The sequence below is a fragment of the Marmota flaviventris genome, chromosome 2 (genome assembly GCF_047511675.1).
Source record: "Marmota flaviventris isolate mMarFla1 chromosome 2, mMarFla1.hap1, whole genome shotgun sequence".
Classification (NCBI taxonomy): domain Eukaryota; kingdom Metazoa; phylum Chordata; class Mammalia; order Rodentia; family Sciuridae; genus Marmota; species Marmota flaviventris.
The window spans coordinates 120,152,676-120,176,787 of record NC_092499.1 but is presented as its reverse complement, the minus strand read 5'-3'; the positions used below and the strand labels follow the sequence as shown (position 1 = coordinate 120,176,787).

At 38.1% G+C, this 24,112-nt stretch overlaps 1 protein-coding gene across 3 annotated transcripts in view; it reads left to right on the top strand.

Moving 5' to 3' along the window:
• The window catches only part of Sin3a (SIN3 transcription regulator family member A), a 58,340-nt gene that overhangs the window by 24,267 nt on the left and 9,961 nt on the right, over positions 1 to 24,112 (top strand). For all 3 annotated transcript variants that reach the window (XM_071608477.1, XM_071608478.1, XM_027923611.2), the window contains 14 exons: positions 708 to 814; positions 1,603 to 1,885; positions 2,923 to 3,174; positions 3,598 to 3,750; positions 3,893 to 4,051; positions 6,040 to 6,129; positions 8,821 to 8,939; positions 9,527 to 9,737; positions 10,082 to 10,198; positions 12,584 to 12,822; positions 14,337 to 14,520; positions 15,413 to 15,986; positions 18,207 to 18,376; positions 22,228 to 22,401. In XM_071608477.1, coding sequence (XP_071464578.1) covers positions 708 to 814; positions 1,603 to 1,885; positions 2,923 to 3,174; positions 3,598 to 3,750; positions 3,893 to 4,051; positions 6,040 to 6,129; positions 8,821 to 8,939; positions 9,527 to 9,737; positions 10,082 to 10,198; positions 12,584 to 12,822; positions 14,337 to 14,520; positions 15,413 to 15,986; positions 18,207 to 18,376; positions 22,228 to 22,401 — 2,832 coding nt within the window. The remainder of the gene's footprint in view (positions 1 to 707; positions 815 to 1,602; positions 1,886 to 2,922; positions 3,175 to 3,597; positions 3,751 to 3,892; positions 4,052 to 6,039; positions 6,130 to 8,820; positions 8,940 to 9,526; positions 9,738 to 10,081; positions 10,199 to 12,583; positions 12,823 to 14,336; positions 14,521 to 15,412; positions 15,987 to 18,206; positions 18,377 to 22,227; positions 22,402 to 24,112) is intronic.

The window sequence follows — 24,112 nt, the reverse complement described above, 5'->3', positions numbered from 1 at the left end:
AGATGTATAATTTCTTTCAGGATCTAGAGCCTGTTTTTGTTATTGTTTATGTTGGTCTTATCTCTTCTTACTCTTCCTGTCAATACTTATCCTCCAGTCAAGGTAAACTATTCTCAGTTTTCCAAATGTTTTGCCACCTAATGTCCTGTCTGGGATTTTGCCCATGCTGCTTCCTCTGACTTTCTTTGCTAATCTGTACTTTTGACAAATTGTACTCATCATTAGGTCTCAGTTTATGCTTTATCTATGGATTGTCCTCACTTTTTGTGGGGTAGGGCAATGCCATTTCCATGCACTGAACAGGTATTTGGTGATTACCCATTTATCCCACTGTGTTATGATTTCTTGACTAGATATGAACAAATTTCTACTGAATGGTGGCTGTGATTTACTTGTTGTTGATTTCTTTAGTGTCTGCATGGGGCTCACCATGTTGTATGTTAATAGGTACTTATGAAATGAATCATGCTGCATTATTGTGATTGTTAATTACTGATCATTTTCTCCAGAATTGTCCAGGGAAGGCTACAGATTTTTTAAGTTGATTTTGAAGATTGAATTTTATTATTAGCACCCACTGCTAATTTCTAATACTTTGTTTATATTTCATTTACTGTTTTGAATTTATTTAGGCATAAAGCCTTTCTTCTTGTGATTTTTGCTTATGTTTTAATTTTTTATAACTTTGAGATTTATTCCTGCCTCAGGTGGAAGATGCACTGTCCTATCTTGACCAGGTGAAGCTACAGTTTGGTAGTCAGCCTCAGGTCTACAATGATTTCCTTGACATCATGAAGGAATTTAAATCTCAGAGGTAAAAGATGTGGTTACACTTAAGTTTGTGGTTGGCATGTTGTTTTTAGATGGAGACTTATTCTTATCTGTTGGATGTCCCCTTTTGGAGGTTGAATTTTCAAGATCATGCTTTTATTTTACGGACTTATTTGTTGGTTTGTTGATGGAAATTACGGCCACTAGACTTTTGTTTTCTCCCTATTGGTAAATTTTTCTTACCTAGAATATTTCTTAATGCTGTATCTGAATCAGTTGAGTAACACAAATAATAATTTAGGCTACTTGATTTTTGGGTTAGTTTAATATACCCTAGTATTCTGGCGTGGCTCACTATTTCAAGAGAATAACATGCCCAGAAAATGGTTTATTTTGGCTTATCAAAGTTTGATTTTTTTTGGGGGGGGGCAGTGGTAACTGTAAATGCTGCATTTACTAAACTGTAACATGCTAAGGGCAAATGTATGTACCTCCACCAAAGCCAAGTATTAATTTCAAGAAATAGCAAAATTCAAAGGTTGAATCTTGCTCAGGAATCACAACTTTAGATTCACTGAGAATCTTCTTGATAGAATTGTTGCCATGACTGTATTTTCTTCAAAATTGTGACCAAGCCTCTTTGGGCTTAGATTTAGAATTTCAGAATTATTTATGTCATTAATTATTATACTATACAGGTTGATTTTTTTTTTTTTATATTTTCCTTTTTAGAGAAAACCTAGTTAAATTTTTTCCTTAGGGTGTTCATCAAACCTGCTATTCATCAACCTGCTTTTCTTTCTTTCTTTTTTTTTTTTTTTTTTTAATCAGCATTGACACTCCAGGAGTGATTAGCCGTGTGTCACAGTTGTTCAAAGGCCACCCTGACCTGATCATGGGTTTCAACACCTTCTTGCCTCCTGGCTATAAAATTGAAGTACAGACCAATGATATGGTGAATGTGACAACTCCTGGCCAGGTTCATCAGATCCCCACCCACGGCATCCAGCCCCAGCCTCAGCCACCACCCCAGCATCCTTCTCAGCCTTCAGCCCAGTCAGCTCCAGCTCCTGCTCAACCTGCTCCTCAGCCCCCACCTGCCAAAGTTAGCAAGGTGAGCACTTGGCAAATACTGCATTGTATGAAATGTATCCCCTAGAAAGCATCCTTCTTGACATTTTCCCTTTATAAAACTCAAATAATAGACAAATCACAAAGATTTCATTAGAGAAGTTGTAGACATCACTATCATGTGGCTCACATTTGCATATCACATATTTAGTTATCTATTTAAATTGACATATCAGGAACCAGTGAGAGCTCAAGGTTTCCTCTAACCTCGGCTTCCCAAGTAGCTGGGACTACAGGCATGTGCCATTGCACCCAGCTTGGAAATGATCATTTTACCATGGTCAAATTTAGGGTACTAAAATAGGGCACTAAATTTAGGGTACTAAGTCACACATGGTTATTTGAAAAAGATATTCCGTTTTTCAGGTTAGGTCATATCAGACTAGAAGATCTTGATGGTGGTGGTGGTGATGGTGTGTTGTTGGTCTAGACCCACACTGTTTGGTACACTAGCCACATATGACTGTATTTTAATTTAAATCAGTTAAACAAATTCAGCTTTTCATTTACTCTGACCACATTTTAAGTGCTCAGTAGCCACATATGGCTAGTGGCTATTTTACAGGATGGTGCAAATAAAGAACATTTCGTGATCTCACAGTCTACGGGACAGAGCTGGTCTAAAAGACATTTTTATGTGGAGTTAAAGTGTTGTTATCTTTGAAATTAAAGATCCATATAGAATGAGTTGGTTTTTTTGTTTTTTTTTTTCCTTTGTGTACCTGTTGAGATAGTGAGCACATGAAAAACTCTTCTCTATAATGGAGATGGCTCCAGTTTCAAGGTTGTATTTATTTTTAGAAAGTTTAAGACTTAAGATATTTGTATCATAATTTGCAATATCTCTACATCTCCTACCCCTATCCAGTATGATTTGAGTTGAGCTAAACTAGCCTGCCCTGAGTGGAGAAGTAAAGGATATCAGTTGATCAGACATTTTGTTTCTTTTTAGTTTGAACTTTCTAGCCCTTTGTCAAACCATCTATGCTCTTGAATAAAGGTTTTTTTTTTCCTTTTTAGCCTTCCCAGTTACAAGCACATACTCCAGCCAGTCAGCAGACTCCCCCACTCCCACCATATGCATCCCCACGTTCTCCACCGGTCCAGCCTCACACACCAGTGACAATCTCATTGGGAACTGCCCCATCCTTGCAGAACAATCAGCCTGTGGAATTTAATCATGCCATCAACTATGTTAATAAGATCAAGAACAGATTCCAGGGCCAACCAGATATCTACAAAGCGTTCCTAGAGATTTTGCACACATATCAGGTAAGTTTCGTTAAAGTCAGTTTTATTTGCCCAATTTGAGTGCTCTGTATCATCCAGTCAGTGGCTGGTGAAAAGAATACATGTTTTATCTGTTAAGTTTAGAGGGCAATTTGTGTAGACTGGTTAACCTACTATAAGAGCAGAAAGTTCTCTAATATTTTGTTTTATCAGTTAGTCCACCACCACCCAGGCACATTAACATTTATTGCCCTAATTTTAAAAGTAATTAATTGTCATCAGCATCTTCTGTTCTTTCTCAATGTAAATGTCTGTCGTCAAAACAAGTACCAAGAACATAGACTTTTTTTAGTGCAGCCTATGTAGATGATATAGGAGCATCAAATATTATAGAAAGTGTTCAGTGGTATGTGATTGAAAACGGTGGCCCTCTACTATGATCTCTTCCTACTTGCAATTCCTCAGAAAGAACAACGCAATGCCAAGGAGGCTGGAGGAAACTATACTCCAGCTTTGACTGAGCAGGAGGTATATGCCCAGGTGGCTCGTCTCTTTAAAAACCAAGAAGATCTTTTGTCAGAATTTGGACAGTTTCTACCAGATGCCAACAGCTCTGTGGTAAGCTTTAATTTAGAAAAACTGCATTATTTAGAATTATCATCTTAGATAAGTTGGTAAGCCATGATCAGAATGGGACTTCCTAGATGCTACTTAACTTGCTTTGATCAGAGCATTAATCTCTTGCATGTGTCTTAATCAGCTTTTAAGCAAAACAACTGCAGAGAAGGTTGATTCTGTGAGAAATGACCATGGAGGCACTGTGAAGAAGCCCCAACTCAACAACAAGCCACAGAGGCCCAGCCAGAATGGCTGCCAAATCCGCAGGCACTCTGGAACAGGAACCACACCTCCAGTGAAGGTAAGAATGGGCAGGAGCTACTCATTTTAACTTCCACAAGCAGTCCCAGTATACAAGTATTCTAGGTTTGATTGTGTGTTCTTATCTTAAGGGTGACAGTTGGATCCTGAATATTCATAGCAAGTTGTATAGGTCACAGAAACTTAATCGTAAAACTTTTTATCTGGTTTTGCAAAAGAATGTTAGAATAATATTTGTTGCTTGGATTATTGTGGTTTTTTGACTGTTTTATTTCTAATTTTCTTTGCTATGAGCTATTATTTTTGTTTGCTGCTAAGGCTTTATGAGATTTACTAATTTTTCCCTTCTTTAAGTCTGCTTTCTGCTAGGATGATGTTTAGGCTTGATAATTGTTTCAGAAATATAAGGGGATGGTCTCTGGGATCTACTTGCAAATATAGCCCAGGTGCTTTGTGAGAACTCTTTAACTAGGGGCCTGTCCTGCCCAGGGTTCTTTGTTGGGTTGCCAGATCTGATCTATATCATCTTAATCTGCAAGGCAGAGCCTTTGGGCTATAGCAGAAGGAGGTCTTAAGCTCCTGTTAGTAACCCATCACATGATGCTTCTTGTTATAGTAAAACACTGATGGCCTGTCTACAGGAAACTAAGCTTTCTCCCCTTCTTTGCAATGCAACTATAATAGGAATAGGAATAAATGGATGTAACAAATGTTGAAATTTCACATGAATTCTAAAGCAATATGTAATATGGAAAAGATAAACATGTCTACACAATTTCATTGAAGAATCGGAGAAGCTAGTGAAATTTCTAATAGTAAGAGGTGACTGACTGGGGGCTGGGGTTGTGGCTTAGCAGTAGAGCACTTGCCTCGCATGTGCGAGGGCCTGGGTTCAATCCTCAGCACCACATAAAAATAAATAAATAAAATAAAGGTATTGTGTCCAACTACAACTTAAAAATAAAAAAAGGTGACTAGTGAACAAATGACTTGACTCCAGGGACTGACGTAGTAGGTGTTGCCAACATTTTTGAAGGACCCTAATTTGTGTGTGTGTTTTTAATGGTTTCTCTTTTTGAAATCAAATTGAACAGTTATGATTTCTCTTTTTTTCACTTCAGTAAAGGTATTATATGGATAGCAAGAATCATCTTTGCAGATAGGCTCCACTCTTGGATTTATTTTCCTTCCATAATTGATGATATGCAGGTGGAAACAATATGTTGGGAGCTACAATTTCCACCTGCTTTTTATAGGCATTATGAGCAGAGGCTATAGCTCCTATGAATGTGGGCTCTGAGATGGCCAAGGTAAATGTGCTGCTTCTTAAAAAGTTTATGAATTTCTAGTGAGAAGTGGGTTTTTTAAAGTAAATTCTTGGACTTCGAGTACCTAGCATGTGTGAGACCCTCAATTCAGCCGCAGCGCTGAAAAAAAAATTTTTTTGACAGGACTATAGCATAGCCTATTCATTCCCTTTAAATTATTCTGAGTGGATATTATTGATGAGATAGTTATTCTTTCTATTAGGAAAGTAAAGTATGTTTTTTTTAATGAATTTTTAAATTAAAACATTATTAAAGGGTAAAGATTGAATTTTGTCTACCATAGGCAACACATGCCAGATAGTTTTTATAAATAGCCTTTTTTTTTTTTTCCTCATCTGATAGAAAAAGAAATCAGTGGTACTAGATTAGAAATTAAGTTACTTTTGGCCTCTAGGAAAAGTAAGGATATTCTGAAAGTTTTCCACAGTAATGCTGTGATCATTTCTGGAGATAACATTTTAGGGGTAGTATGAGATTCTATGAGTTTCTGATGGAGAAACAAATTGACAGGCAAACAGAGAAAGAGAGTAGAAATTTTTTAGGGTATAAAGTGAGTTAGTGACTTGAATTCTTATTTATTTCAATTTATTCATCAGCAGCAATTTCAGTAATGAAACCATTTAACAGAGATGAAAATACAAGTCAGAGAAGTCCACTTTGAGCCTCACATATCTGTTTTTTTTTTTTTTTTCCTTTGCAGAAGAAACCCAAACTGCTCAGCCTAAAGGATTCTTCTATGGCAGATGCCAGCAAGCATGGGGTTGGAACTGAATCATTATTTTTTGATAAGGTGAGTAAAGATGAATATGGTTTGATATTAGCTATTAATGATGAAGGAGAATCACTCCATTCCCAGAAAAGGCTCCCCCCCCTGCCCCGCCCCAAAGGCATCAAAATGATTAGGATGTCCTCTCTTTTTGTCTGTCTTTTCAGTGTTGGGGATTGAACCCAAAGCCTTGTACATTCCTATGCAAGCATTCTACCACTGAACTGTACCCCCAGTCCTAGGTCTTTCTAGTTCTTAACTGGGTCCTTGCTGTCAGCTACTGTTAGCCCTGCTAGAGAAGTAGTAGCACTTTCTTTTTTGGTTTTGTGAAGTACTTTGTGACAATATACAGCATTTCATGGTGGAAGAAAGCCTTTTTAGAAATGTGTCATGTTCCTCTCAAAAGAAGGTGTTGGGCCCTCTCTGTACTAGCACTGGTCTGTACAATGGGAAGTGTTAGTACCAGCATCTTGTTGAGAATTTAAGATGTCTCTTTGGGGTGGAGGTGGGGGTGGGTGAAAGGGATACTAGGGATTGAATCCAGAGGAGCTTTACCACTGAGCTACATCCCTAGACATTTTTAATTTTTATTTTGCATCAGTGTCTCACTAAGGTGCTTAAGTCCTTACTAACTTGCTGAGGCTGGCCTTGAACTTGCAATCCTACTGCCTTAGTCTCCCAAATCACTAAGATGACAGGCATACACCCCTGTGCCTAGCAACATTCCCCCCCCCCCCTTAGGATTTTTTTTTTTCTTAGGGATTGAAATCCAGGGCCTCACATATGCCAGATGTGTGCTTTACCACTGACTTATTCTCCCAGCCCCAAAATGACTTGTAATCTTCTAATTGCTGTGATAATTATTTGCAGTAAACACATATAGTGTTGTGGGAATTCTGATTTAATGGAATGTTTTCAAAGATCCCCAGGTGTTTCTAATGAGCAGGCAGAATGGAGATTACTGGTACAAACCATGTTGTGTGATATTATAGTTTGATTCCTCTCCTGTAACAGGCTTCCTTTTTGGAGTTAGCTTGGTGATTAGCAGTCAACTTTTGAGTGGGGTAGCTGGCAACTATTTGGGCTTCTTACTGTAGGAACCTGCCTGAATTAATCTGGTGGTGATTAAGCTTATCTTGTACCTCTGGATTTTTATAGAAAGGCAGATGATATCTTTCTGTCTCTGTGTATATGTGACCTCTCCTGTAAAAGGTAGTGATATTTTTTTAGTGCTTTTAATAAGGGATACATAATTAAGAATGTATTCATGATCTATGTGGAGCTTACTTTAAGATGTCAGTGGTAGAAGAAATGAAAAGAGAAGGAACAAAATTTACTACATATTGATCATTGAGGCTGAATGAGTATATAGGGTTAGACTTACGTATGCTTTTGTGTACATTGAGAAGCTAATAAAAGCAAATAGGCATATAGTACAAAAAGTACAGTACATTTATCTTTAGCTTTAAAAGTTCATATTCCATACAGTATCTATTGCTGGACAGTTATGAAAAGAATAGTCTACTATTAAAGGTTGTAGTCTTGGAGAAAAGACTTTACCTTTGTTAGTTCAGTTCTAAGAAGACTCAGTATGAAGAACATATTTATCGTTGTGAAGATGAACGCTTTGTGGTATACACTCCTTTGTCATTTGAAGTTTGTGGAAATGGAAAGTGCTAATAATAAAGAACTTTGTTTGGTGACAGTCTACAGTCCCCACCAAAGAACCACAGTGCTATTTACTTTTGTAACTGAAACTCCAGATTGGTCACCTAGTTAGGTTAGTTTTACTCTCTTCTGTACCAATGACTTCTTTATGTTTTGGAATATTAAAATGTTCAGCTGGGTATGGTGGCTCACACCTGTAATCTCAGCAACTTAGTAAAACCTATCTCAAAATTAAAAAATAAAATAAAATAAAAATGCAGCTGGGGATGTGGCTCAGTTACGTGCCTCAGGCTTCAGTCCCCAGTACCAAAAAAATAAGTTTGTAAATAAAATGTTCAGTGAAATAGAAGTAAGGGAAAGGAGCAAGTCAGAAGACAGAAGTATCTTTAATTTAAAATGCCTTCATTTAAGATTACTAGTTTGAAAACAGTGTTGACAGAAATTCTTGCTGCTCTAAACCCCCTGTTAGGAAGAGCATTAAAAGCTTGGGTAGGGGCTAGGGCTGTAGCTCAGTGATAGGGCGTTTGCCTAGCACATATGAGGCACTGGGTTTAATCCTCAACACCACATGAAAAAATAAATAAAATAAAGGTATTGTGTCAATCTATAACTAAAAATATTTTTTTTTAAAAAAAAGCTCCAGTAAATCTAACATGCTCTGGAGAAGCAAGTATATAAGGATGTATACTCTAGGATTTTTTTTATTTTTATTGTGGAAATACTAAAACATATGAAAGTAAAGAATAAAATGATCCCTTATATATCATCCAGCTTCTGCCCTTTCCAACTCCTAGCCAGTACACTTGACTAATGTTTTCTCACTCATCCTAGCTTATTTGGAGACAAATGTCAGATGATATATTATTTTATCAATAAAAATTTTAGTAAGATGACTTCTTTTAAAATATGATCATTATTGCATCTTTTAAAAACTAACATTGATTCCTTTATCATCAAATATCAGGTCAAAATTTCCCCAATTTTTAAAAAGTAGTTCAAGTCCTTGAGTCCCCACATAACCATCTTTCTTCTGTTTATCTCCATAAGGTGCGAAAGGCTCTACGAAGTGCAGAGGCCTATGAAAATTTCCTGCGTTGTCTTGTTATCTTTAACCAGGAGGTGATTTCTCGGGCTGAACTTGTGCAGCTAGTCTCTCCTTTTCTGGGGTAAGTAAAGTGAGGTACTTAACCCCTGATTCTGATAAGAAAATAAAGTAATAATTGATTTGTGAGAGTATATGATAGGCAAAGTTGATTTAATTGAGATAAGTCAATTGACTCAAATGCCAGTGTTGAGTTCTAAGAGATCTTCTAATCTAACTCTAGAGATTAGAAATTAGGCAGAGTGTACATTGAAATATTTATCTACAAATGGCCAAGACTAGTTGTCTCCTGATTCTCTAATAAAGTGCTTGATGTTTGTAGAGACAAATCTTTCCCAGGTTCTAGAATCTTGACTATATTTAACAACCTAAGAATTATGTGAACCCTGAAGCAATATTCTTGATCAAAAAAAAAAAGGCTGGTTATTGCCTAGTTTCAGTGCAAATCTTCCATTAGCACCTTAATTGATCTGAGAGCATTCTATAACAGGAAACCAAATGCTTAGAACCGGTGTTTCTTAGGAAGTAATTGTCAATGGCATTTGTTTCTGGTAGCAGAGTTCTGACCCAACCCCAAATAGTGGAAGTCTTACCTTGGGATTACTATATCATGGCTCTAATTGCTTACCAGTTTTTGGTTTGATTCTTCAGGAAATTCCCTGAATTGTTTAATTGGTTTAAAAACTTTCTGGGCTATAAGGAATCTGTACATCTGGAAACCTTTCCGAAGGAACGAGCCACAGAGGGCATTGCCATGGAGATAGATTATGCCTCATGTAAACGGCTTGGCTCTAGCTATCGAGCCTTGCCCAAGAGTTACCAGCAGCCCAAGTGTACAGGACGGACTCCTCTCTGTAAAGAGGTAAGGATCAGCCCTGAATTCTTAGCTTCCTTCAGAAGAGAGCAGTGGTACCAGGGCTTAAGGATTTATCTGGATAATAGAATTAAGAACCTTCTCCAAGCTGGGAACAGTGGCTTATACCTGCAGTCCCAGTGATGCTAAAGGCTGAGATGGGGGATTGCAAGTTCAAAACTAGTCTCAGCAATTTAGCAAGACCTGGCTCAAAAAATGCAAAGGACTGGGGATGTAACTCAGTGGTAGAGCACCAATTCTCAGTACCCCCCAAAAGAGCCTCTATTTTTTGAGAATGCTTAATCACCAGAAAGCTTTTGTTAGGTTTACAGTCTCTCTTTTTCTACCCGAAGGTTTTAAATGATACCTGGGTTTCCTTTCCATCATGGTCTGAAGACTCCACCTTTGTTAGTTCTAAGAAGACTCAGTATGAAGAACATATTTATCGTTGTGAAGATGAGCGCTTTGAGGTAATACACTCATTTGTCATTTGAAGTTTGTGGAAATGGGAGATACTAAGTGAAAGGATATCTTAAATATGATATGTGAAGGTTGGCTATTTTAAGATCAGAGAACCAGAGGCTCACATTCTTCTGTGGTAAATGCTTATACTGATAGTAGCTATGCTTTCTGTATTTTGTCTAATGTATTAGAAAAAAAATTTTATATGTATCTGTAAAATTAGTATCTTAAGATCTATATTGCTTTCTTGAAGTTGTTTTGAAAGATTTATATTTTTAAGTTCTCTGTATTGTTATGCTTAGCCTGGTATCTTGGTATGGTTAGCAAACCAATTCTACTGTGGGAACTGGAATTCTGCCAGGTGGGGTGGCACACACCTGTAATTCCAGTGATTTGGGAAGCTGAGGCAGGAGGATTGCAAGTACCAGGCCAGCCCCATCAATTTAGCAAGGCTATAAGCAACTTAGTAAGACCCATTCTCAAAAAAGGACTGGGGATGTGGCTAGTGGTTACATGCCCTTGGGTTCAATTCTGTTTTTTTTTTTGTTGTTGTTGTTGTTGTTTTAAGGTGTGAATTCTTCACTCATGTAATTCATATTGATTTGGCTTCTCTGGAAAGAAAATTAAGTTGGGGGCTTTATGTGTTAAAGTAGTTGGGAAGGAGTGAGCTAGAGTTTAAATTAGTGAGTTAGTAAAATGCTATTATATTAGGAGAGGACTACTGAAATAAAATCAAATCCCCATTATTCAGATTGAAGTCTACTTATGTTACCGTCAAGGGAAGTACATATGTATATCTTTACAGATGTAAAATTAAGTATATCCAGTTTAGTGTACATTGAGTGGCTCTGCTAATTCATATGGATAGGAGATATCTTTTTCAACAAGGAACCACATATTGCCTGGCTACTGGCAAGTGGTTGGCCATCTTTAGCCTCAGGATTTATGAACAGTGTCAGCCATTTGCAGAAAATTCAATCATGATAGGTCTTAACTTCCATGGGGAGTTGGTTGTTGTTGTTGTTGTTGTTTTGTTTTATTTGCTGTACTGGGGATTAAATCCAGGACCTTGGGCAAGCTAGGCAAACATTCAAGCACTGAGCCACATTCCCAGCACCCATGGGGACTTTCATCAAACTACAGAAAGCATTTCTTTATTACCTATGTTAGCAAGGTCAGATGACTTGGAAAACATAAGTGCCAGCAGTTCAGTTACAATAAGTTGTTCCTTTTCTTTCTCAACTGTTAACGCCTGCAAACGAGAGGCAACATCTTCATTTTCCATTTATGACTCTAAGGGCAAAGGAGAAGAAGTGTGGCTTGTTGGGTGTGTGTATATGCTTCGAATTTGGCAGAATAGACTATTTGAAGGAGTGTTGCAACTCCCAAATCTCAGTGACTTAGAAAAACAGAAGGCTTATTTATCATGCTATGTGTGTGTTCATGTTTAACAGTGGATTTTGCTCATGAGAATTACTTAGGGACCTATGCTAACAGTGCTACTATTTTGAATGCTAGTCCCTAGAATGAAGAGAGCTCAGAAGGACCTCACACACCTAAATGTTCCAGTCTTGAAATAATAAACATTGCTTCTCACCTCATCACAGCTCATTTACCAGAAGTAGTTATATTACCCTATCTAATCATCTAGGAGCCAGGAAGATTGGGGAGGGCAGAGAGCTAGAAATACTTGATGCCTGCTGCAGTCCCCAAAATAAGAGAATTTAGGAAACACTAGTCCCTTGAGACTATTAATTCGCTTTTTTAGAATTTCTTATTTAGAGATTCTTTTTTTAAGCTTGGGGAAAAGATATTTAAATGTTGCCAGGACAGGTAGGTTGTTGCCTAAGAATAAGTGCCAGCAGTTCAGTAACAATTTAAGTGGCTACCCATAGATAGAACCATGGGTAGAACTCTCAGTTTTGGGAGTTGTTTTTTGTTTGTTTGTTTGTTTTAACTGTAACAGGTCTTAGCAATTTAGGAAGGTTCAGAGAGAATTTTCAATGAAATTGCCTGTTAAATCCCTCTCACCTAAGATTAGCAATTCTAAGCATACTGTGGTGGTGGTGATAATAATGATAATAGGAATAATAATAACTACTACTCCATTTTTATTGGATTTGTGTGTGTGTGTGCGCAGTGTTGGAAATCTTGGCTGTTTCTTGTTTGCCAGGCATTGTGTTGAACACTCTACATGGATCATATCATTTACTCCAAAAAAAAAAAAAAAAAAAACTTCATGAGAGTAGTAGGTGTTTTAATCCATATTTGGCTAGTATGACTAGTATGACAGATTCAAATCCAGAGTGTTTTGTGTTTTGACTCCCTACTTTATTCTCCCAACCACTGCTCTATTCTGGTTTAGATCCTGACACCTTTGTCTTCCTCTTTAGCTTGATGTAGTTTTAGAGACCAATCTGGCAACAATCCGAGTTCTAGAAGCAATACAGAAAAAGCTTTCCCGATTGTCTGCTGAGGAACAAGCCAAATTTCGCCTGGATAACACACTTGGGGGTACTTCGGAAGTCATCCATCGAAAAGCACTCCAGAGGATATATGCTGATAAAGCGGCTGACATCATTGATGGTCTGAGGAAAAATCCCTCCATTGCTGTTCCTATTGTCCTTAAAAGGTACCCAGGCAAATGTGCCCTTCGTGCTTTAGTATGTTTCAGTGTCTCATTAAATAAGGCTCTTAATTTTCAATCTGATTGTCCCATGAGACCTCCAATGTGCTCCAGCTCTGGTGTTTGGATATCAGGCGCACGGGTTGGATAGTAGAACTTCTTTTGGGGGTTCTGTGTAACCAACATTAAAGAACAAATCTTGAAAGTTTATAGTGGAGTGCTTTGTGTGTACAGTTGAAGGGTTTTATCATTTTTAGTTAATGAGCTTAAAGAGATGGGGTTCTCACTATGTTGCCCAGTCCAGCATCAAACTCCTGGGGGCAAGTGTTCCTCCTGCCTTAGCCTTCCAAATAGCTAAGATTACAGGTAGGCACCTTGGCCATCTCGGGAGTGTTTAGATTTAAAATATAAAAAGAACAAAGAAGGAAACAAGTATCTGTATTCCTGCCACTGAGGATTAACTACTGTAAATGTCTTAATTCAGCTTTTAATAAAAAAAGTCACTTTGTCATTGTAAAATCTGATACATGCTCATTATGAAAAAGGACCTCATTTACTGTTTTTGCCAAGAATATCTTACTTCTTATAGCTAAGCTAACAAGCTTCCATGTCAGACTTAGGTGTAAAGGAGCAACATGTTATGCCCACCTAAGTCCAGGCATTAGTGCAGGAGGCTGAGCCCCCCTGTGCTCTAAGTCTAAAGCACTCTTGCCCACACTAATTCTTTTATTAGTAACTGACTCTCCTTTCAATGTCACCTGGTAAAAGTTAATTCTGGTTTGCTACACAGTTCACAGATACCCAGCTTTTTATTTTTTTACCTAGGGTTTCCCTCAAGATCTGACACAAATTGATTATTCTTCTTACCAGTAGCATGTAACTTCTGGCTTTTGAGACATAGTGTATTTTTTACTTGTAGTGTTTTTTTGGTTTTTATTCTTCTGGAGCATTAGAATTAGTTGTTCTGGTCGCAGTTTTGTAGACTGTCCAAATGAACATTTTTGTGCAAGTTCTCTGCTCTTGTACTTTGTATTTTCTTTAGCATTAGCAAACATTAGTCATGTAATAGAGAAATAGGTTTAACCTTGTTTTAGCTGGCCAAGGAAAAGAACCATGTTTTCAAAGAATACTTAATGATCTACTACTGTGTGCCATAGTGTGGAATGTTTTCTTAAAAAAAAAAATTATGGTGCTGGGTATTGAGCCCTGGGCCTTACACATGTTAGGCAGGTGCTCTATCACTAAGCTACACCTACAGTCCTTGAAATGCTTTCTGAGAATTAACTGTTCTGGGTAAGATTTCTGACTTGGGAAAATTACTTCCCTGAAGTAAGTTTTGAATGAGTATTTTTCTTTTTTAATAAAATTCAAGATTGGTTTGATGTTATCTCAAATTGTCAATAATCTTGAAAGACCTTGCATCTTTGACTTTTGAAAGAAAGTAAGCCTGCCATCTTTCTTATTTTGAAACCCTCTGAATCCCCACATATTGTTTCCACCCCTTTTCTGACCCCCACTAGGTTGAAGATGAAAGAGGAAGAATGGCGAGAAGCTCAGAGAGGCTTTAACAAGGTGTGGCGAGAGCAAAACGAGAAATACTACTTGAAGTCTCTGGACCACCAGGGCATCAACTTTAAACAAAATGACACCAAGGTCCTGAGGTCTAAGAGCTTACTCAATGAGATTGAGAGTATTTATGATGAGGTGAGCTGAGGGTTCTGCATCTGAAGAGACTCCAGTCTTCATGTTCAGCATAGCTTTGATTTTTGGAAATTACTTTTGTTATAGGAAAGTGATACCCTCCAAGACCTGCCAGGTCTTGGTTCATGGCTGTCATAACCTTTTATATTCCCGATCCTACCATTTTAAACTTAAGCCTTACCCTTATACTTACAGTTTCACTAGTTTCAGATTTTACCTCATGCCTTCGTCCTCCCACTTCTTCCACCATATATTTCCCTCAAACAATGCCTTGTATTCATATTCATATAGATCATTTCAACCTCAGCTACAACCTAAAAACTTATCATTGACCTCAACTCTTTTTAATTCTTGTTTACTCAGCACACTTATCAGTACTATAAATAGTACTAGGAGCTACAATACAGAGATGAATTCTAAGAAATTAATTCTTTCTGTGAGCTTATAGTCTTAGGAAATAGAAATAGAAATGCAGTACAGTGGGAATTCTTAGAAATTGTCTATGTTCCTGAGTTTTAAAAATAATAGTAAATGAGCCCTTACATAATCTTAACCTATCCATGTTTTTTCAGTGTTATATTATCACCCTCCCCCACCCCCACCCCAAATTATTTTGTGAGTCCCAGTCCTCATTGTATCCTGCACAGATACTAATCCAGAATTGTAAAAGATGGCTCTAATTCTATCCCATTATCCTATAAGTCATATTTTTGCATCAAACACATCTTCACGTTACCTATTTGTTTCTGGAAGAGGCACAGAAATTATTGTTCAAGTCAGTCCTTAATTTTAGGATTAGTTAACCACTGTGGTTGTTAATGGAATGTACTACTTGTGAGTCTTGTAGGTTTGTGGATATAAACATGTCACACAATACTTTTGTCTCTCCCATCAGAGGCAAGAGCAGGCTACAGAAGAGAATGCTGGTGTACCTGTTGGTCCACACCTCTCACTGGCCTATGAAGACAAACAGATACTGGAAGATGCTGCTGCTCTGATTATCCATCATGTGAAGAGGCAAACAGGCATTCAGAAGGAGGACAAGTATAAAATCAAGCAAATCATGCATCATTTCATTCCAGATCTGCTCTTTGCTCAGAGAGGTGATCTTTCTGATGTAGAGGAGGAAGAAGAAGAAGAGATGGATGTAGATGAAGCCACAGGGGCAGCCAAGAAGCACAATGGTGTTGGGGGCAGTCCCCCTAAGTCAAAGCTATTATTTAGTAACACAGCAGCTCAAAAGTTAAGAGGGATGGATGAAGTATACAACCTTTTCTATGTCAATAACAACTGGTATATATTTATGCGACTACACCAGATTCTGTGTTTGAGGCTGCTGCGGATTTGTTCCCAAGCTGAACGGCAAATCGAAGAAGAAAACCGAGAGCGAGAGTGGGAACGTGAAGTGCTAGGCATAAAGCGAGACAAGAGTGAGAGCCCTGCCATCCAGTTACGGCTCAAAGAACCTAGTGAGTGCCTAGACTGTTGGTTCACAGAGGATATGTGGGATTGGGGACCTCATTACCTAGTTATACTTGGTAGTGCTTTCTTTTATGCATAGAGTACAGGCCATATTTGAACAGGTTCAAATCCTACCTCTCCAGTTTACTTTAACCCAGCGAACCTATTTACTTCATAAATGGAGGCACTAAGTGTTGCCTTATGGACTTGCTAGGAAATAAGAAAATATGCATAGCACACTGCTTGGATCATAGACAGTGCACCAATTGTTGGTACTGTAGACACACTGGGGACAGGAGATCAACTGCCCAAGTGGTAAATCTCAGGGTTACTTCATAATGTACAGACAACAGAGACTTCAATTTCACACCAAGAAAGTACATCAGTTCCTAGTTAATCATGCCTAAGACAGATGGGAATTTTCTCAGATGTGTGAGAATGGACTTCTCTTTAGTGGGGTTCATGGCTCATTCCTAATAAGTAGGAATAGTTTCTGAAAAGGAGATTGTAACACAGGTGGTGTGAGGCATAGTAGAATAAAAATAAAGACAGAAAATTCAAGAAAAGGAAAATAAGGGAGTGTTAATGAAGCCACCATATAACAGTTCAGTTCATAAATTAGGTACTTGACCTGTGAGCCAAAAACTTTTTCATGAGGCCTTTTTACTGGGTTCTTCAGGAAATAGAAAATCTGAGGAGTGAGGGATGGTGGTGGTGTTCTTTTTAATGGGTGCTATTGTAGGAATCCCATGAATGGCCCCAATTTTCTGTGTACTAAAAATCTAATAATAATGGGAATTAATTCTAAAAGCCCTTATCTGAATTAATCCTAGTTTCAAAAAGAATTTTGGACCGAGTGTAATGATTCCTCTGCTTGGATAGAAATTAGAGATATAATGGCCTAATTCTGGCTTGAGACCTGACTTAACCTGATTTTTAAAGTATAGTTTTGTCTTGTGATAGTGCCATCCCTCAAACTGGTTGTAATCTGAGGTAATTCAAGTCAGTTCCTTCTTTTACATAGTAATTGTACTGTTGTGCTTATCCATAATGATTTCATCCCACCTCCAAAAATGAAGATAGATCAGTTTTGCTATTAACTTGCTTTGTTTTGGTGGGAGTACTGGGGATTGAAGTAAGGGCAACCACTGAGACACATCTCCAGCCGTATTTTAATTTTTTTTTCATTTTTAGTCATTTTTTTTTTTTTATTTTTTTTTAGTTGTAGTTGGACACAATACCTTTATTTTAAAATATTTTTATGTGGTGCTGAGGATAGAACCCAGGGCCTCGCTCGTGCTAGGCGAGTGATCTACTGCTGAGCCACAACCCCAGTCCCATTTTTAGTCATTCTTTTGGAAGTGCAACATGTATACAAAGATGTAAGCAAATCGGAATTGTACAGCTCAATGAGTTTTTCTAGTGAACACCTTTGTTTTCAAGAAAGAGAATGTAACCAAGAACTCGGTAGCTTCTTTGTGCCACTATCTTAGAATAGGTTTTGAACTTTAATGGGCTTATTTTAGTAAGCTCAAGAGAGCTTTTACTGTTCTTTGTGCCCTCTGCTAGTTGCCAGATGTCTCTTTAGTGATAAGTAAGATTCATTCTAGCTAGAGGTTGACAGTGATTCATGTGGGGCAAGTACAGATCATTTATTGCAATTTTCGAAGTACAATGTTGCAAATCCATTTTTAAACAAAAGGACTTTTGACAAATGCAGATTACTTCATTATTCATAGAGGATTTAATTTGTACTTCTGTTCTGAAGCGATTTCCCAGTGCTAGTGTGCGAACAGTGTGTGTCTTTTCTCAAATATATTTCATGTTTCATTGAAGTAGCTTTATGAGCAAATAATTGCTGTGAGGAATGCTCTTCTGCAGGCTAGAGAAATAACTTCTTTGAAGGCCCTTCTTCCCTGGTGTATTTTGTTCTATCAAGAAGAACCCAGCAGTGCTATAAAGTATCTTTCTGGCACAGTCAATCAGAAGTTAGAAGTCACTGTTGAAGTTGCAGAGTCACTGTCCTTTCATAGCCAGCACTGGTGATTATAGCCACCTGTCAGATTTCATCTCAAGTCTGCTGTGGGTTGAATGAATATGTTTTGAATATCTAGTATTTATTTGCCTTTTCAAATACTGTTTGGGCCAGCTGTGGGATTTTTCCCTGCTCTCTGTCCTTGATCTTTTCTTAGCAGGGTAAGACCTCACCTATCTTATCTCTCCCACAGTGGATGTTGATGTAGAAGATTATTACCCAGCTTTCCTGGACATGGTGCGGAGCCTGCTTGATGGCAACATAGACTCATCACAGTATGAAGATTCACTGAGAGAGATGTTCACCATTCACGCCTATATTGCCTTTACTATGGACAAACTTATCCAGAGCATCGTCAGACAGGTGAGGGCATGGTGGAGGTTAGTGCTTGTGAGGGAAAAAGTTCTTACCTAAAAGAAAGGCAAGATTTCTGTAGGAAAAGGAAAGGCAGTTTGTTCAAATAACAGTGTTTATAAATGCATCATTCTGAAAGGGAAAGGGCAGGGTTAAGATGAAGTCTGATTTCACATGTTAACAAAGTGTGGTTAATCCAGCCTCAGAATTGGCTCCTTTATTCTCGAGTGTGCCCTCACAGTAGTGTATACCCTCCTCAGACCCTTGCTTCCTTGCCACATGTACAGAGTACAGAGATCCAAAGGCCAGCTCCCTGCCCTCCTATTCTTTCTCTTGTTTGTGAGGAGTCAGCAGTGTATAATATTATCTCATTCATGGATGCTAATTCTGTGTACTTGCTTGTATTTTATATGAAACCAAGAAGGGTTTCATATAAAATCTTTTTCAATATTTTGCCCATTTTACCCATCTTGAGTTTTACTCCACATTACACATTTGATTGGTTTTATGTTTTGTTCTTGAAAGTTTGTAAATAAGTGGTTCTTTACAATAATATCTGTAACAAATACCTCGTAATGTATGGTCAAGTTTTTTGCTTCTTGGCTTGAGCTCCCAGAGAGATCAGGGTCGGTGGATACATAACTTTTGGAAAGTAAAACCTGGAAAAAGCAAATAGTAATTGTAACCCTAGAACCCACACTGCCACTATATAAGGAAAAGGCTTATTGCTCAGTTTTCTCTTGGGATAAAATGTTGAATCCTTTGTGAAGTTACCCATATTTTTGTCTTGATTTTGGAAAGATGCATGTCTCTATACCCCTCCCACAATATCAAAGATTAGGAAGAAAACTTCGTATGACTGAATCTTGGGTCTTAGAAAAAGTTGTCTTCCTCAAAGTTGAAGAAATTGTCGGGCCTTACCATAATGGTGACTGACAGACATCATTACATAGATACAGTCAGCTATGCTCACAATTTCTGAAAAACAAACTGTCAATCCCTTAAATATATATAAAATAATAACTCCAGTTACCTGTTTCTGCTTACAAGTTTGAGTTTGCTATAGCAAGGAATAAAGTTTCATAACCACCAGCACAACAACTTTCAAAGAAAGCCAGTAAAACTTTTTATAAGCCTTATAAGCCTGAGGTTTTGATACACATACTGTCTCAACCTTTTTTTTTTTTTTAAGGAAACAGTTTTCCTTCAGAACACCTCAAATCAGTGAGGTGTTTTTTTGTTTATTTGTTTGTTTTGTTTGTTTTTTTTCTTTTTATACTGGTGATTGAACTCAGGGACACTTGACCACTGAGCCACATCCCCAGCCCTATTTTTATTTAGAGACAGGGTCTTACTGAGTTGTTTAGCCCCTCGCTTTTTGCTGAGGCTGGCTTTGCGTGGTCCTCCTGACTCCACCTCCCAAGCTACAGGAAGTGCATCACCGCACCTGGGTCAAATCAGTGAGGTGTTGGGTTTTGTTTTTTTTAAATATTTTTTAGTTGTCAGTGGACCTTTATTTTATTTATTTATATGCAGTTCAATTATCATGAGAATTGAACCCAGTGCCTCACACATGCTAGACAAGTGCTCTACCACTGAACCACAACCCCAGACCCACAAATCAGTGAGTTTTTAAAGCCATGTTTGTTTCTCATCTTAACAGGAAGCATCTCTTCTTTCATTCTCTTTTTCTTACTTGGTGTTCTCCTAGAGTACATTGCTAACTGGAGGTTAGAACATGTTTCATGGTCAAGCCATACATTTTTCTTACCTTTTCCAGACTGACTTGAGAGGGAATAGTTTTTAAGTATACAATAGGCAGTCTCACAATCTATAAGTACAGAATTCAGAATATGATCATACCATGTGAGGGCAAGACTAGAAGTTTTTCTTCTCTCCTGGATCCCTTCATCCTGGCCATTTGCTTCTTTCTCATGTTTCTCTACAGATGAATGTTCAGCATGTACAGCCTTCTCCACTCCTCTTAGACTTGCCAGAAAAGCCTTTGGCCCCAGCCTTTCAAGTAGCTGCTCCTCTGTAAAAAGTTGACATAATACTTTCCGAGTGTCATTTCAAATTACCAGGAGAGAGAACATGGCCAGCCTTCAAGGGTGGGGAAAAGTGGGGATACCCAGTTGTCTCTGGATTTGTAGTGCTACCCTTTCCAAAGATGCAGGGTAGGGCCAGATACAAAAAGAGGATATAAATAGAGACTCATTGACAGTCTTTTTTTTTGTACCAGAGACTTAACTCAGGGGCACTAACTACTGAGCCACATCCCCAGTCCTTTTTATTATTTTGAGACAGGGTTTTGCTAAATTGTGTAGAGCCTTGCTAAGTTGCTGAGGCTGATCTCAAACTTGAGATCCTCCAATCTCAGCCTCCTGAATTGCTGGGATTACAGGCATGCATAACATATGGTGACACCCAGCTAATTTAGTCTATTTTAATAAGAAAGTAATTAACTGAAAGCATCTGCATATTAGAGAGAGATCAGTCTTTTGACATACTTTTTCACCCTGCTTTTTAATTCTCTTATACACTGTATGTTAAGCTTTTCATTGTGTAACCAAATCAGTGTTATTTTAATAATAATATCAGAATCCTTTATATCAACTTATTGTAATTTATGTAATCATCTGCAGTTGCCCCTTCTTCCTCCCTCAAACCACTCTTCTGACTCTGCCTTGTGTCCAGTTATCTACAAATACCTACTTGTCATTTTAAGACTATTTAGTGTTAAAAATGAGTCGTCATAGTTACCTCAAAAAGAACATTAGGGGGCTGGAGTTGTGCCTCAGTGGTAGAGCGCTTGCCTAGTATGTGTGAGGCCCTGGGTTCGATCCTCAGCACCACAAATAAAGGTATTGTGTGCAACTACAACTAAAAAATAAATAAATATTTTTTTAAAAAAAGAATATTAGGACTTCCTTTCCATCCTGCTTTTTTTTTTTTTTTGGAGAACTAAATAAGAATATATATGAAGACAGTGGCAGGATTTGTGGCTCGATGATAGAACACTTGCCTAGCATGTGTGAGGCACTGAGTTTGATTCTTCACACTGCATATAAATAAATAAATAATAAAAGTCTTTCAACAATTTAAAAAATATTTTAAAAAGGATATGTATGAAGACAAATTGTAAATAATAGAAAGTGCTAATAAAAATGAGCCAAAGCTGGGCACAGTGGTATACTCCTATAAGCCCAGCGACTTGGGAGGCTTACGCAGGATTGCAAATTCAACGGGAACCTCAGCAATTTAGTGAGGCCCTAAGCAACTCAGACCTTATCTTAAAATAGAACCCTTGGATTCAATTCCTAGTACAAAAAAAAAAAGAAGAAGAAGAAAAGGTGCCAATCCACACACCTAAAATCCCAGCAACTCTGGAGACAGAATTGCAAGTTCCAGGCCAGCTTTAGCAACTTGGTGAGACTCTTGTCTCAAAAAATAAAAAGGGCCAAGGGTACAACTCCATGGTAGAGCACCCCTGGGTTCAATCCTTAGTACTCCAATGAAAAACTAAAAGAGCCATGGAAAAATTCTTAAAGATCCTTAGAATTATATTTAGTTTTTTTTTGTTGGTGGTGATTGAACCCAGAAGCATGGTAGGTAAGTGCTCTACCACTGAGTTGTACCCCCAGTCCTGTTTTTGCTTTTAAATAAAGTTGTACTTATGAATCACTAATAAAGTTGCAGACTTTCACTTGGTTACTCTTCAAGAAAATGATAACAGTGCTTCTGTGTGATTAATTATTAAAAATTACCAATCAAAACCCTCACTTTTCTAGTTGAGTGACTAGATTATAGGGAGAAATATTTTTTTGGTTTACTGATGACTTGTCCTTGCTTGATTCCAGCTGCAGCACATTGTCAGTGATGAGATTTGTGTGCAGGTGACTGACCTTTATCTGGCAGAAAACAATAATGGGGCCACTGGGGGCCAGCTAAACACACAGACTTCAAGGAGCCTCCTAGAGTCAACCTATCAGCGGAAGGCAGAGCAGCTTATGTCAGATGAGAACTGCTTCAAGGTGAGAGTTGATCATGTGACCAGGCCTTTGTTGGTAACTGAAGTTATTAGGGCTGTACCAAAATTCAAAGTGCAGTATTTTAACCAAGTGATTTTCCTCCTGGAACTCTTAATGGTCTCATCAGAAGAAATACAAAGAACATGGAAAAGTAGAAGTAGTCATCTCCCCTGACAATCTAGTTTTGTTCTTTCCTTTGTTTTTTTTTTTTTTTTTTTTAGTTTTCGGCAGACAACATCTTTTGTTTGTATGTGGTGCTGGGGATCGAACCCAGGCCGCACACATGCCAGGCGAGCGTGCTACCGCTTGAGCCACATCCCCAGCCCCTTTACTGTGTTTTTTAAAAATGAGGTCTGTAGGGTGGTTTTTTGTTGTTGTTGTTGTTTATGGTTTTGGGGTGTTTGTTTGTTTGGGGGAGGTACGGGGGATTGAACTCAGGGGCACTCAACCACTCTGCCACACTCCCAGCCCTATTTTGTACAGAGTCTCACTGAGTTGCTTAGCACCTTGCTGTTGCTGAGGCTGGCTGTGTCTCCTCCTCCTGTCTGAGTCTCCCAAGCCACTGGGATTATTATGTTTTATTTTTACTATTTTGTATTCTGCTTTTACTGTTAACTTTTTTCATATAATGCTTTGTAAATATATGTACACATATTTTTGTTGTTGTTGTTTTGCAGTGGTGAGGATTAAACCCATGGGTTTGTATATGCTAGGCAAATACTCTCTAACAAGTTACCTTACCAGAACTGTACTTTTTTTTTGGGGGGGGGGGCTGGGGCTGTACATATTTTTAAAGAATGTTCAAACCAGATGTGATGGCACATGCCTGTAATCCCAGCAACTCAGGAGGCTGGGGCAATAGGATTGCAAGTTTAAGGCCAGTCTCATCAACTTACTGAGAACCTATTTCAAAATTTAAAAATAAAAAAGGCTGAGGCTGTGGCTCAGTTGTAAAGTACCCCTAGGTTCAATCCCAGTACCTAAAAATAAAAAAGTAATTATTAGACAACCATAATGACTTATTTCCAGAAATAATTATTGATAACATTTGCAGACTGCTTGCTTGAATTTTGTTTGTTTTGGAGTACTGGTGGTTGAACCCAATGACCCAATGAGGCTTTGCCACTGGACTAGATCTCTGTCCGCCGCCTGCCCCCCCTTTTAAAGACAGTGCCTCACTAATTTGCTGAGGCTGATCTTGATTGAATTTGCCATCTCCCTGCCTCAGCTCAGTGGTCAAGCACCCTGGGTTTAATCTCCAGTACCAACACACCCGCTTCTCCAAAATAAAACAAAACAACAAAAAAAAAACACACCCCAAAATGACTATCAAGCTTGCTGGAATTACAGTGTGTGTGCCACCATGTCCAGCTTCAATGTATATTTAGAAAGCACTCATACTAAGCAAAGTGTACTGTAATTTATTTTGCTCAGTTGACAATAACGATACCTGGGTCTTCAACATCTTAAATAATCTTAAGAGAACCTAGAATTTCAAGAACTTCAAATGCAATTTATGACATTGTAACAAAACACTTTTTTGGTACTGGGGATTTACCACTGAGCCACATCCCTATCCCTTTTTAAAATTTTTTATTTTGAGACAGGATTTCACTAAGTTGCTTGGGGCCTCCTAAATTACTGAGACTGGCCTTGAACTTGAGATCTCCAGTCTTGCCTCCTGAGCTGCTGAGATTACAGGCTTGCACCACCA